General features: G+C 44.2%; 1 protein-coding gene across 1 annotated transcript in view; it reads right to left on the bottom strand.

The window, feature by feature from the left end:
* Window positions 1-15047, bottom strand: part of LOC117456466 (potassium/sodium hyperpolarization-activated cyclic nucleotide-gated channel 1) — a 74125-nt gene extending 59078 nt beyond the window's left edge. Inside the window, exons 1-2 of the mRNA XM_034096367.1 lie at window positions 14418-15047; window positions 7987-8410 (exon numbers count right to left, since the gene is read on the bottom strand). Of these exons, the coding sequence (XP_033952258.1) occupies window positions 7987-8410; window positions 14418-14773 (780 nt within the window). The 5' untranslated portion in view covers window positions 14774-15047. The remainder of the gene's footprint in view (window positions 1-7986; window positions 8411-14417) is intronic.
* Between the last annotated feature and the right edge of the window lie 232 nt (window positions 15048-15279).

The following is a 15279-nucleotide window of genomic DNA, read 5'->3' as shown; positions in this document are numbered from 1 at the left end:
CAGATTTTGGCCACTTTATGATGTCATAACAATTTGTTGCCCCCCCCCAGACCTATAATATATTGATGAAAAAGAGTATACTAGGAGACCTTTAAAACGAGGACTATCTGATCATAATTGTGCTCCAGAAACACTACAGTACATGTGTGTCATTATTTCCATTATGTGTCCAGGGTTGGTATTCGCAGTATATTTCAGGAAGGGAAAAGATGGTCTTTGCTAGCATGATGCCGTGTCTACGCTACAGGGTATGAAATATCAGGATGCACACAACACATAGACATGACACAGTCCCACAACAATCCTCAGCCTCGCACATCACATCACAGAACAGAACATCACAGAACAGGACACAGTTGTATACAGGCATCAGCCAGCGGCTCATCCCTGCTCCTAAATACTGTATGTGTCCTACAACTAAATGCCATTTGAGAGAACATGGTAATGAGGTTAGTTTCTCCTCCAATAAATGCCCCGTGTTGTTCTCTGGGATAATGCAGTGTAGACCTAAAGATCCATGGTGTCTTTGCGTAATGTATTGCTGTGGTCACGGTGATAACTCGAGGGTAGGGGCAGCTTAAACAAAGCAGCGGTCGATGGGCAAACCGACAAAAAACACTACCGGGTTATATTTTGAAAACCTTTGTAATTACAGCTTGTAATTGAAGTAAGGACAGAGAGAAAGAGGCTCAACGGGATAGAAAATCAATCAGGGGAACCTAGGACAGGAATCAGTGTTGCTGACACACACACACACACACACACACACACACACACACACACACACTGCCCTCCTCTCTCCGTATGCCCTTTCTACCGACTTCCATCTGTCTTTAGATCTGATGCATGATTCAGCACATATTGTGTGTGTGTGTGTGTGTGTGTGTGTGTGTGTGTGTGTGTGTGTGTGTGTGTGTGTGTGTGTGTGTGTGTGTGTGTGTGTGTGTGTGTGTGTGTGTGTGTGTGTGTGTGTGTGTGTGTGTGTGTGTGTGTGTGTGTGTGTGTGTGTGTGTGTGTGTGTGTGTGTGTGTGTGTGTGTGTGTGTGTGCACCTGTGGCCCTGCATGGGACCAGGGCGTAGGCCTCAGGGCACAAAGGACTTGGCGCGGCCCGCTAAGGGACAGGTGAATCAGGTCCACAGGAGTCTATAAACCAAGATGACTAATCTCCTTTGACACCACACTCTACTGCTGAGGTGCGAGTGTCCTAGCACGCACTGCCCCCTCCGCAGTAATCTCCCTTTTCATCTTACAATGCGTCTGCTTTCTGTCAGTTAATTGTATTTATATATATATATATATAAACCCTTACTCAAAAACATCACATGTGTGTTTGTCAAATACGTAATTTATACACAGAAAATGCAGCTCTTTTTCAAACTATTGCTGCCTTGAGCTTTGATCTGAAATGTCTGTTTGCTTTCATACATGTATCTGATCTGCATTGTAGATTGCAACACGGGCTGTATACATAAGGTAAAGAAAAGCTATTTGTATAACAATGTATTTCAAGAAACACCTTTGTATTTCTGTCCTGGCTTTATTTCAGCCTGCTGTATTAAAGAAGACCATCAGACACGGTGGAGAGGTGCAGACGTTCACACCTCCACTGTCAGCGCGTTGACATGCCGAGTCTAAAGATGGAAGAGTTGACTTTCACACAATAACACGGGTTATTTCAGTGCAGACCTCGTTTATTTAGCGTGATGTATTTAAGGACTCGTGTTCCTCTCCCACGCAGTGAACTAGATACCCAGGTCAGTTCACTCACATCTCCTCCCCTGTTAGATACATGTACCCACTGAGCTGTGAATCAACCGCGCCCCTTTGGACGAAGACTCGCTGCAGACACAATAAAGAAACAGACCTTTGCATCATACTCTTAAGATCGCTCTATTGGAAACTAATGCTCTCTCGGAAATAAAATAAGGCAGCACGAAAATACAAATCATCAACTAGTATATGTTCCAGGCAGGAGTTAATAGAACAATCTGAATTTGAGAAGTGACTCTCACATGATGTCGCCTTTGCACGACAGCTCTCTGATTCTGATAAAGTGCTGCACAGATAGGAGGCTAGCACAGCGGCCTCTTGCTACAGGCAGCCGCAGCGTGCGTCACGCACATCTAACTCGCTTTTCTATCATGAATACTGCTCTTATTGCATGCCTGAGATCAGGACACACATCAACACCAGGGATTCAGGGGAGATTCCACGAGGCTGCATACTGTGCTTATGATTGGCAGACTGTGCTTTAGGGCATGTTTATTCCATGGGGATGACATGATGGCATGAGAGGATGACGCAGACATGCAAAGAAAAGAAGTGCAGCCCTTAGTAATTACAGTATGTTTTATCATAATAATAATAATCCTTATATTTATTATAGCGCTTTACAAATACACATGTAATGGTCATCTACTGTGGAAAATACCCACAGGAGCAAATTCGGGTGAAGTGTCTTGCCCAAGGACACACCGGCCTGACGCAGTGGGGCGGGAGCGGGTTTCGAACTGGAGTTCCCCAACGCCCTGATGATCAAACGCACAGACCACTGCGCCACCCGTCCCACCTCAATGAAGTGGCGTTTGCACGTTGGGTAAGAGTTAGAATAAAGCAGGGTGGAGAGTGAAGCTTGTAACTGTTAGTCCTAGACTCCTAGATATGACGTGCAGGACCAACCCTGACGTCTGTTATCTGGGACACTTCCTTCTCGGTGTTTGTGGACTCCGAGGTGTGAAATCAAGTTTAGGCTAACTGTTTAGGCTATCTTCTCAAATACGTTGATTGCTCTCTGCGAAACCAGTTCAATGGGCTGACGAGAGAGAGGCAACTCTACCGTGCAGTCAGAACCTCTGGCTCGTGGACTTGTGATGTGAATGCTCCGGCCCAAGCTCCAAATAAACCATCAGTGTTCATCAAAGCTCCGGCCCTTCCCGTGTCTCCTTCCTCAGTCGGCGACTCCCACTGCATTGCTGCTGCACAGAAGTTTCCCTTACAGCAACCAAAAGTCCTGCTACTGCCGTTTGTTTACACTAATTGAAGCAGAAGGCAACCATTGTGTAGCTCACCATGTCGGACAGTGTGTTATAACAGTATCAAAATACAGTTGACTCAGCAACATGACCGGTCAACATGTAATGTGATACACGTCCACCTGTTTAACTAAAGGGGAAAACAAGCCCCAAACTGGGGGCAACATATGTCAAAAGCATCTGTCATATGCATGTTCTGTTCACTATTGAGTGAACGAGGACTGCAGTGTGTTATAGAGCAGAGTCTGTGCGATTTTAATAACCCACACAAACAAATAAACACACGTGTGTGCCATCACTCAAGTGTAAGGCATCAGCTGCCACAAAGAACAACACTTTCCTAGTTGAATACGACAGAATCTCCCTCAGAAGGATGAGAGAATATCTCATGACCTTACAGCTAGTGTATGAATAAAGCATGCATTGTTATATTGCTATATATCAGTCATTTGTCACAACAGACATACAGTACAATCCCAGAATGATGTTAGCTCTCTGGTTGTGAAGTTTCAACGAAGCATCACACAGGGAAATATAATTAGGTCCCAGTAGGTGTTATAAAACACATTGATGACTCTTCTTCAGAGAAAAGACTTGATTATACAGAAGAGTGGCACTTTTCTATGTCCGAGATATTTCCACAAAAAACAATGTTCCTTTTTTCAGTACGTACAGGTTTGATGATGAATGAATAGTCCCTACTATCCCTGATCTTCAGTAAGCAAAATGCAGTGTTGTACAGACCAAGACTCCTGATGAGTATACACTATTGTTGAGTAACAGAAAAAGTCTGTGTTGGGCAACAAGCCTCGGGGGGGCTGGTTTGCTGCCACACGTCCAACCTGAGCCCCTGTGCTCGCGCTGGGATCTGGCGGGAGGCCTGGTGGCTGTGATGAGCCAGATGTGGCACTGGGACCTGTGGGGATTCTCCACCGCAGTTTGAAAATGTTACCCCTTTGGTTTGTTTTTGCACGTTTTAATGAAATACAATTACCCAAAATTAGCACTAGACAGACCGGTATCTACATCCTGGAATATGTCCAACGTTAGCTCATGTATATCTAAAGGTAGCAGCAGAAGTGCGGGGAAAGAACTGTGACTTTAAGGTCGTTGGGATAATTAGCTAACACATAAGAAGGGTTGTAAATGAATAGGAGCAGGGGGGAAAAGCGCCCTTGAAACATCTCAACATGCCGGAGAAATTAAAGATGAAAGGGGAAAAAATGACCATTATAAAAACTGCTTCGTTATTTGATTTAATTATTAAATCCCTAGTGATTAAAAATAAGTCTTCTGTGGGCCTCTACGGTGGGAACTTATTAATAAGGGATTTATTTATGTACTGTATGTATGTGAACTCTTTTTATTTGGAGTTTCTGGATACATGATGAATAGAAGTTAAATATATCCTCTCTTGTTTCACTCGGTTTCCCCAGTCTTGAGGCAGATATCTTGAGTTGTAGCTGATACATGCTACATGTTCACCTGCTGCTAACCTCGCCTGTTTGCTGTTCGGTGCTATATAGGGAGTATAAAGACGTTTCATTAGATTATGTTATGCTGTAAAAGAGCCAATGATTGATCATTGATAATAAAAACTGTACATGTGTGGCTTCAAAACCAAAACAAAGAGCTGCAAGATGCTAACGTAGAAGTGAGGGTAACTCCAGAATCAAGTGATATTCCATTCGTACAAGCAACACTTCTCATGTTACATTGAACCATGGTTAAAATGACTTTGTGCAACATATTCTAATATTTACAAAACAATTTTGTAAGGACAAAGTTTAGTTGGTATTGAATTGCTCAATATCATATCTAAAAGGCTAAAGCACATGCTCTCGAAAAAGCATTTCCCTTGGCAGAAGAGTCCTTGTTGCCCTTTCTGGCGTCACTACAAAGTGCCTAAAACACTTTTGCCGGTTGTACATGTCTTTGAGTCAAGCTACACCACAGTGGAAACATGTCGGCACCGCTTAGAAAGACTTCAAATATTTAATTTAGGCACTCGCATGTTCCCAAGAATATAAGCAAAAAGTCACTACGTTTCTTTGTAGATGTAGAAACGTGCTCCAGCCTCCATCTGGTTCAGTGCTGGTTTAAATGGTGGTGTTTGAATACAGAGCGTATATTTACTGCCCTGCGTGACCTTCACACTGTGTGCTGCAATTTCCCTAAGCCCCGTGCATTGCAATAATTATGCGTGAGCAAACAAATGAATAAATGATTGTACAAACAAACAAAGAACCCTGCACACATATAGAAATAGTGGCACACAAAACAGGTCATTTGAAATGAACTGTAGCTGTAAAGGCTGTGATGCATTCCACTGGATAATTGATGACGGATTTTTGTATGTACAGTATATGATAATTACCATCATTTTCCAATTATATGAAAAAAAAAAAGCAGGGGTAAGAGCCTTTATAACAAAAAGTGGTCTTGCTAGTGGCCTTTAAATAAAATAAGAGGTGGTAATAATGCTTATTGAAACTATTCTGTAGGTTACTTTTGGCCATCATTGCTATTGGCACAGCCAGATGGACTAATCTACTTCTACTAATGAGTGACAATGGGAATAAGATGTAAATAAGATGCATCAGTTCCTCTGTGGGCACTAATACCATTCTTTTCAGCTGTTTTTATATAATACCCAGCAGCCACTTCATAGCAGTATGTTCCCAATTAGCACAAGCATGTTGTTACTATCAATCTACCATCATCTTTAAAATCTTTCGAACATGTATAAGTTGGTATCAACCAAGCAGGAAAACGCGGCTCCTGTGAGGTACAAATGAATACGTTGGAGTATAAGGCCTGAGAGTGGAAGAAGATGAAGTCAAAATATGGTGTGTTGGCGAATCAACAAATCTGACTTAGCCTAGTTCTGGGTCCAGCGCGGATGAAACCCTCTTTACTTCGCAGATGGAAGGAAGAGATGGTGACAAAGTGAAAAGAGGGGGGGGGGGGGGGGGGAGGCACACGACAGATGAAGGAATGACGGACGTGCAGGGCTGCAAGATGATCGATGGTTGAGATTCGCTGTCTGAATAACTAATCGAGTCCATCCCGCGGATGTTGTAATGATTGTTTACTGCTTGGAACCCACGATGGCAGCAGGGGGCTGCATGTGCCCCTCCATTACAGCTCCAATCCTGCATCCTACACCTAACATGTTACGACAGCTTGGAATGTTTCCACGAGTGCTTTTCTTTCCCCTCACGCCTCCTTTGGATGTGTCTGATTCGCTGTTGTGTAATTATTCGATGTGTCTGTTATACGCCAAAATAACTATTTTATTGCTATACTGTATTTTCAAAGGTTAAACGGAAGGTATGGTGCTGAGAGACACATGGACACAAAGAGGAATGACTGGGCATTAGTGAGACGAAGTGCAGGGAGTGAGCTCTGCTGTTGTATCAAGCACTATGACACATCTCTATACGGCACTGCCTGCCTCAATGTATGCTCACTGCAGATTTTCATTAACCTTGGGCACCGTCTATTTGTGTTTCTAACCTGGCCCATACCATCTCGTCCTCCCACTGCATACATCTCTGCAAACGGCACGGCGGTATTATATACAGTACCGATCTGAAATGAATAATCAACTTCCCACATTGTGTGCAATAACACCAAGCAACTGAGATCCATACGGTGCTCTCTTTCAGAATATGGTTTGTGTGTCTGTTTCGTTGTGCGCATATGTATATACAGTAAATCCACATTTGGACTGGCGGTTGAATAATGCTCTGCTGAAGCATGCATAATGCTTTTGTTTGTCAAATGCCACACGATGCACTAAGGGTGATAGAAGATAGTTTTAAACTGACAGAGAAATATAAGCGATAAACAGTATAAAAGTGTGCTGCCTCGTTGGTAGTCGAGCACAAAGATGTTCATTGATCCATACTATGGGGGCTGGGAAATGGGAACGCTGCACAATTGGACTATTAACGCCAAACTCGGGCCAGATACTCTTCATGACTAGATAAATGCTTATGGCTTCATCTTCACACAGTAAATAAACCATTGTTGTTACTGATATATCCTTGCACAATACAGTGTGTCCACTCCAATGAAAGCAGCCTCAGGTTGAGCCCTGGCAACGACACCATTTGCTTGTAACAAATAGCATGGATAACAGCAGCTATCACAACAGGGGAGACAGACAGTGAGGGGCGCACAGGGAGCTGCGAGGGCAAGGACGTTGAGGATGAGGTGAGAAAAGAGCAGCCAGCTTATTAAATAGATTTATGGTTACATTTAGTTCAAACTACATTTTAAATCAAACGTGATGCCAGCGCTTTTTTTTTGCCCGTCACGATGTGAAAATGTGGAATGGAGCAGTCAGGATAAGGGGAGGAATCCTTCAGTGTGTAATGAAATCGTTACCGCGGGAAGGCGAGAGCCCGGTTAGCAGTCTGAGTCAGAGAGTGCAATGACCCGATGGAGGGTAATAATGTATCGGTCTCTGTAATGTCCGCTGGGGTTTAACCTTGAGGATGACACACAATCCACCATCTCGTACAGCCACACCAACAAAACATTCACAAGTAGTTCATTTAGCCTTTAATATCTATCTTACCTTTAATAAGTCACGTCGTTATACTCCTGCGTACATTGTGTTATGCCTAAATCCATATAACCCCACAAGAAAAGGAGGCCATTTCGGATTCTGAATGAATTTCACCCATCGATGAGCTGAAACTGACATTATTACTTGTCATCAACAGATAAGCCGTCTGACCAGTGGTGATTGACAGCGCCTAAGCGTTAAACCTGCACCATTATATCCGTAGGTTAATCTTTCAAGGTTGTTGCCGGGGAGAGGAACCCACACGGAGAACCACCATGCCGCAGAGACATCTAAACAACCATAACTCTGCATTGTTGTCGACATGTATTTAAATCTCTACTCTGAGGTGAACACACACACACACAGATACATACCTCCTCCCACTGATGTATGTATCGGATGAGTCGGGACAGTCTCAACAGGCGCAGAAGACTGAGGATCTTGGTGAAGCGGACGATTCGCAGGGCACGGGCCGTTTTATAGACCTCCGAGTCAAAGCCTTTCTCCACTATTAAAAAGATATAATCCACTGGAATGGAGGAGAGGAAGTCCACAACAAACCAGCTTTTCAGGTAATTCATCTTGATGATCTTGGGGTCGAGTATGATCTCGGAGCTCTCCTCGTTGACGATCCCCGTTCTGAAGTTCATGACCAGGTCCACCAGGAAGATGGTGTCCGAGGCCACGTTGAAGACCAGCCAGGTGGTGGTGGTCTGCTCTGAGAAGAAGGTTATTCCCACAGGAATGATGATTAGATTCCCCATCATCATGATGAGCATTATCAAGTCCCAGTAGAACCTGCAAAGAGACAGGCATCCGTTAGCAAAGCACAGATGAACACAGACAGACGGTGTTCACGTGTTCATTTCAATCCACATAATGTGGTTACACGTCTAAGAGTAGAAAGCCGTCCAACTGTTACATATTCCTAGGGTAAGAAATAGAGTCTAGGTAGAACTTAAAGAGAGCAGCGCTTTGAAGTCAATTGCTAACATCAGCATGCTAACTCAACTACGTCTAACAAGCACTAAACATAAAGTACAGTTAAGGATGATGGAAATGTTTGTCGGTGTTTGGTCACAAACCAAAACATTGGACAGATACAACATTTGACCTGATTATAGCAGCATCGCCAACGTCATTACAGTGAATTATAATCCATCTAATAGCTGGCAAGACATCAACAGGTTGTTAGCAGGATTCATCCTCTGGACAATTCATCCGATATATGCTGAGATATTGCAGCTATCGCGGCCTGACATGACGGTGGTTTTATAGTCTGACTTTAGAACTTTTACTATCAGTTTGCCATCTAACATTCAGAGTAGACTATGAGTCTTAACAATCACTGAGGAATTGTTCAACACCATCGTTTGTGGACTTGAAGAGGCTCTAAGGTCTTGCCTAATGCTGTCCTCACAGGAGAATTAGCTAGCATTAGCTCGTGCTTTGAGAGCTCCATATGCTTATATTGTTACCTAAATATCTTTATTATTCATAGTATCAACGTTACTGAAAGTAGTACAACTATTATTCTAGGGCATGACATGTGCTGCTGGCCCTTTCCTTGTATTAAGGACTTGAGTAGGAGACCCTTTGGTCCTCCTCGCTGTGATAATGTCCCTGCCCTCTGTCTTGTGATGAACAGAGAAGTGATTCATCAGCACGCTGCTCTTCTCACAAAGTGTCCTGGGCCTCGATAAAGGCCGAGCAACCGTGAATGAAAATAGATGCTTTCAGGAATCCTATCTCGTGCTAAAAACTCTCCACTGACGCCATCGCTGCCTGCCTCTGCTCTGCCTGCCTGCCTGCCTGCCTGCCTGCCTGCCTGCCTTCCTGCCTGCCTGCCTGCCTGCCTGCCTGCCTGCCTGCCTGCCTGCCTGCCTGCCTGCCTGCCTGCCTGCCTGCCTGCCTGCCTGCCCGTGCGTTGCTGCTGTTGAAGATGGAAATGGACTGGCTGGCTGGCTGGCTGGCTGGCTGGCTGGCTGGCTGGCTGGCTGCCTGGCTGGCCACCCAGTAATGGATCTGTTTGAACGAATTAAGACAGGGCCTTGGCTTTATAAATACCCACAGATCATGTGTCCGATAATTGTCTTCACTCCAACTAAACGGGGGTCATCCAGGTGGTTCTTAATATCCACTATAGGTATTTTTACACCAGCAGGCATTGAACTATAGACGTAGGGATTGGACTCTTCATACGGTGAGCCTTGAATCTATACGTGATACAACTACGCACAATACATGATGCACTTTGGATTATGTTATGCTGTTTATTCCTCAAGTATTGAAGGTAGGTACGTATGAAACAATCTCAATGAGCATAGACTAAGCGAATACAAAAACAAACCCTTTATCATGCCGTGTTGAATACTTAAAGACACTATTGTATAATATTCAGTCTATTGCCTCCATCCAACATGCAAGGACACAGAGCAGTATGTGTCACGGGTTGTTCTTTTTATTAACATGTATATGTTTAAAACGAGGCTTCAGTGATGACATCTGCAAGAGTCATCTTTTAAATTGCTTTAAAACAATTCACAATGAAAACATATTCGTATCGGAGGGGAACAAGAACAACAAATAAAGATGAAACAATTATTTTATTTTAGGAATCTATGGATCTGAGGAAAACTGAAATAGCTTAGGATAGCTTAATTGGTCTACGATTAAAAAAGAGAAATGTTAGAACAGATAGAAAGTTAAAAAGAAACTAAGTTTGAAATACAATAACTCAGAAAAGCAAAGTTCATTAACTAGAATAAAGTCATTGATGTAATTGAGGAAGTGTGGATTTAAAGGGTAAAACCGAAATATACTTATACCACTCAGGAATACACTATGAGCATCTGTTCAACTGTACTATATCAAGTAAACGCATGATGTGTTCCACTCATTAGCATAAACAAAAGCCCACACAGTGCCCACATCTCCAGGATATTTCTGTTCCTCTCATGACTTGTGTAGGTGGCATGTCCACTGTACGTGACCTCTAACACGCCCACTTATCTAATGAATAAAATATTGTGTTTCACTTCTTGAATTTGAAACTATAAAACAGAAGGCAGCCAAACATGTTGCTGAATTAGAGAGCAGCATGTAGCACAGTTCACTCAACCCTTGAACAACAAAGGGTATTTCAGGTATTTGAATGCAAAGTGAGTTGTCCCCTCTCTCTTTAAAGAGCCAGTCACGAAGTGTGCCAATGCAGTCAGCTCCGACGACAGCTCGAAGACTGCGCCCTGCTCTTGCTACATCATCGACTTAAAAGCTTGCTTCATTGCCTCCACTCGGACAAAGCCCCCAGCCCCAGTTCAACCAGTAGCTAAGAGGATGTGCGCCCAGCTGCAGCTCCTACCCCAGTGATGCACTTGGCTATCAGCCACACTCCTGCTTCAGGTTCTGCAGCTCCATTGACGCTTCAACTCCACATGGAGCTCTCCTCAGATACTCGCCTCCAGCTCCAGCCTATATCTTCCCTCAGGTTTTCCCCCATCAATGCATTCACACCAGGAAGCACCCTGCACTACGGCTAGTCGTTTCTTATGCCGAATCCTTCCTCACTTTGTCAACATGCTCCCAAACACACCAACAGGCAGCTGTTCTGATTGATTAAAGTGGGAGCTGCAATCACTGGAGCACTGTTCCAAAACCCATTAGACAGGCTTTGAAGCAACACTGCAGACACAGCATCGGTTCCTCTGCCAGATGTGTGCACCCTGCAAGGACTATTTAAAAACAATGAGTATTTCTTACCCACAAATATATCACAGAAAACCAAAAAGCCAGACATGGTCTTTGCCCACTGTTGACTTGTATAGCCAAGTGGGCTTATCTAATACAGGAGCATGGCGCTGTAGAACCCACACAGACAACCAGCTCAGAACAGAGTAATGTCCCGCCTGTGTTCATCACAGAGCGAACAAATGGTCAGAATCAAGCCAGCTCATGTCTTCTACCCTACAACAAGTGCTCCATCATAATCAATGTCCGACCACTCCTGCCGGGCAACAGAGGGAAGCCCGTAGCATCTTACTCAGCACCGTCTTTCGGCCCCAATCCAATATGCAACGTGACGAGTATAACGTGCTCCAAGAGGGGACACGCCTGTGCAGAGTGATGTGTAGAGTGAGAAACATGGGATGCTGATCAAATACATTCCGGTCAAAGTCATCGGTGAGTGATGATGTTATTAAAAACACAGCATGCGGGTACAGATCTACAACCAATCATTCTCTGTCCTTCCATGTCTGGGAGGGCATTACGTGTAGTATTTGTTTGAATCGACGACAATGTTCGACACTGGATTCTCAAACTGATGAAAAGACTTTGACAGGTTGCCAGGTTTTTTTTCAAACTTTGATAAACTATGACTTAACGTCTAAAACACACACATCTGTCTTGGCCGAACAGACGGCCTCTTTAAAAATGCCTGAAAGAAGACAACACACGACAAAGGCCTCTCCTTAGAATAACCAGAGGTGTATGGTGCCGTGCATGAGCCCTCTCTAAAATCTATGAATAATGAATATTACTAACCTGCCATTAATCTTTAAGCAGCCACTGTGTACAAAGAATATGTTGGATATTGAATTTCAAACACTCCCACAAAGCAATATAAAGCCTGTGTGAACAGTGGTGTCATTCATGGACTGTACTTACGTAAGAGTTTTCATTAAAGAACCTACAGGGTTTTCTCTTTTGGGTCAAACAAATATCTCTCAGTATAGAAAAGAATAAGGTCCAGGAAATGTTTAATATGTACAAACAAAGTCAATTAATTAAGAGGTTAAGCCCTACAGTTTAAAATTAGATTACTTTTAAAGCTACATTACAAGGAGACCTGGCAAACAAAGTGTACCCTTGCACCTCCATCATTTATGCACCAGTATTTGAGCTTCTTGAAGCACTAGGATTGAACCTTAAAAATACAAGCTACGGGGCAATCTGTCTTGCAAAAAGGGGTTGTCTTTAAACTAGCTTGAGGACAAGGACATCCTATAAAACAAAATGCCCTTTGGAAAATGTCATGAGGAAGGAGCCTTAGGGGGGCTTCACAGTCTGAGTTAGTGAAAGAAAATCTCCTTCAGCAGAGATTACATTGCACAAATCGCCATTGATTGCCCAACAAGTCTCGTATTTATAAGACAACGGTTATACATTATATATGTATAACAGTGATATGATCCATAATGGAGCCTTTACCCGGCACTTTTCCCCTCAATTCTTTATCTCTTAAACAAAAAAAGCATTCAGTAGATCAGCCCATACACTTAATACAACTCATTTATAGCCAGCTGTAAAAGGGCCATATGACTGAATTGTAACCTTTTAGCCATCTTGTCGAGAGAGGTCAATGTCCTTACATAATTGTTGTTTCCAGAGACCGCTAAGCTCATTGACTGTTGTGCTACTAATCCTTGCCCACCATCATCTGTGCGAGCACATGGGCATGTGCATATGCCTGTGTCCTTTGTGTGGGCTACAGTGCATCCGACTTAGCATCATGTTGAGTGAAATGGCAGTGAGAGCTATTGTGATGTTGTTGCATTAAGATCAATGTACCAACAAAAGCGAGGCAAAGCTTAGCGCTCATAAAAGTGACGTTTTGCAGAGTTTAGATCTTTACATTAGAACCAGGAGCATGCATTAAAGCTTAGAGAAACATTGTGCTGCATACTCAGGCCTGCTCAGAGTTCAGGACCACGGACAGCTGCATGTTACAGGCAGCGGGATCAACGTGCCCTTGCGTGTCACGAGCTTCAATGGAAAAGGCGGATGATTGTCGCCATCAAGCCGTGCCAGGGGACAGCGGCGCAGATGAGATGCTTAATTGGTTGAGTGGTGAACTGTAAACATGCAGCGTGTGGAGAACCAGTCCTGGCTGTACATGATCTCATGTGTTTACCATTTGACTGTGCTCTGCCAGATATATGTTAAACACATTAGAGCACGCATTACAAGCAGTTGGTCTAAACTCACAATGGCAAGACTCAATTGCAACACTACTCATCATGAATGTGTGATAAGTCAGGCTAAATGTAGTGTCCACTTACAGCATCACTCTTCACAACAATGGGACTATGTGTTGAGAATGACAAGCCATAAAATACCATGTCACTGTGGCATGAATGACAAGGAAGTAAGTGTGCCATGATGAGCAACACATTCCATTACATGTACTCCCCCCTAAAAACAAATCACTCATCCATAAGTGTTATCTAGTGTTAGCCAGATTAATTTTGACTGATTAATTCCAAAAACGGCCATTTTCTCCCTAATCGTTTCCCTGCACGATTTTTACCGCATTCTGTGCATTTTTTTTGCACACAGGCCCGTCGCCTCGTACCTCCGCCTACAATGAAATGTTTACAACCGTGATGGTGCAATGGCACTGTCACATTGTGTCCAGGTACTGTCACCTCTACACGGGAACATATCGCACTGAAGAGCCGACTCTGTGGTGATACGGGGGAACAATCAGGAGAAGGTGCGCCTGTGTGTTGACATTCACCATCCTTTTTCCAAGGACATCTCACTGATACACCTTTGTAGCCTCCGCGCGTCCCTCTCTGTTATAATAAAAATGCCGCAATGAAACACAGACACTCGCTGAGCACATTTTGTCAGTGAAGCCCTGAGCCTGACTGCCTAAATACAGATTAGCGTTTGCGCTTCGGGGCAGGCTTTGCCGATGACAGAACGTCATGTGTGAAAGTGTATAGCTTGCAGACCCCCGGGTGACGGGAGGGGTGGATGAAAAAAAGAGGGAGGGTGAGCAGGTGTTTTTTCCAGCCCTTACCTAAAATCGCTATATGGATGAATGATCCAGTATCCGGCCGTTTGCACCCTCTCTTGCTCCTTCTCCACGGCTTTCTGACTGCCGAACATACGCAAGGAGAACTTATTCACTCCGGGCTGCATCATGGCCCCAAATTGCCTCTGCATAAAACCATGTTGCCTGTCCTCCTCGTCCAGATCGTCAAAACCGGCCATGGCCTCTTCCCGCTCCCCCTTGAAGCCCACTGAGTTGCCGTGGTCCTTCATGTTCTGGCTCCCCGTGTTATTTTTCTGTATCGAGTCTTGCCTCTGAAACACATTATTCCCATCCGCCTTCTCCTCCTTGTTGCTGGAGAACGAATTCGATTTGTCTTCCATGGTGTTTTTAGTTTTCCCGTTGTTCTTTTTGGCAAAGCGTTCCGTCTCCTGCTCGGGAGTGCTGCGCGCAAAGCTCGAGAGGACCCGCCGTGAGCTCTCCTGGGTTTTTGCGTTTTTCTATTATGTCCTTCAAACTGTTCAGCTCCTCTGCCTTCAGAGCGAGTGCTGCAAACTGAGACAGAGTGCCCGAGAACTCTGTGGATCAGGTTTCTTGGGTTACCGCCATCTACCGACGGCCCCGGCTTCTACCGTCCAAAGCTTCTGTCTCACTTCGCACGGCACTGCGGTTTAACTGGCACATGCCCCTGCACCTTATTTACATAATGTGGCTCATGATAGCCCCCCCGGTCACCTTTCCCCTCCTCTGCCACCAGTAGCACACATGGTCAGAGGAAGTGGATATTATAGGAGCAGAACGCGTTATATTAAGTTAATAAAGACGTGTTTTTAAATCAATTGACACACAGCATGCATGCCTCCTGTAGCTCGGCTGGCGGCAGGTTGGC

Source organism: Pseudochaenichthys georgianus, chromosome 12 (assembly GCF_902827115.2).
Source record: "Pseudochaenichthys georgianus chromosome 12, fPseGeo1.2, whole genome shotgun sequence".
Lineage (NCBI taxonomy): Eukaryota > Metazoa > Chordata > Actinopteri > Perciformes > Channichthyidae > Pseudochaenichthys > Pseudochaenichthys georgianus.
The sequence above is the reverse complement of the archived record's forward strand: the minus strand, read 5'-3'. Positions and strand labels throughout refer to the sequence as shown.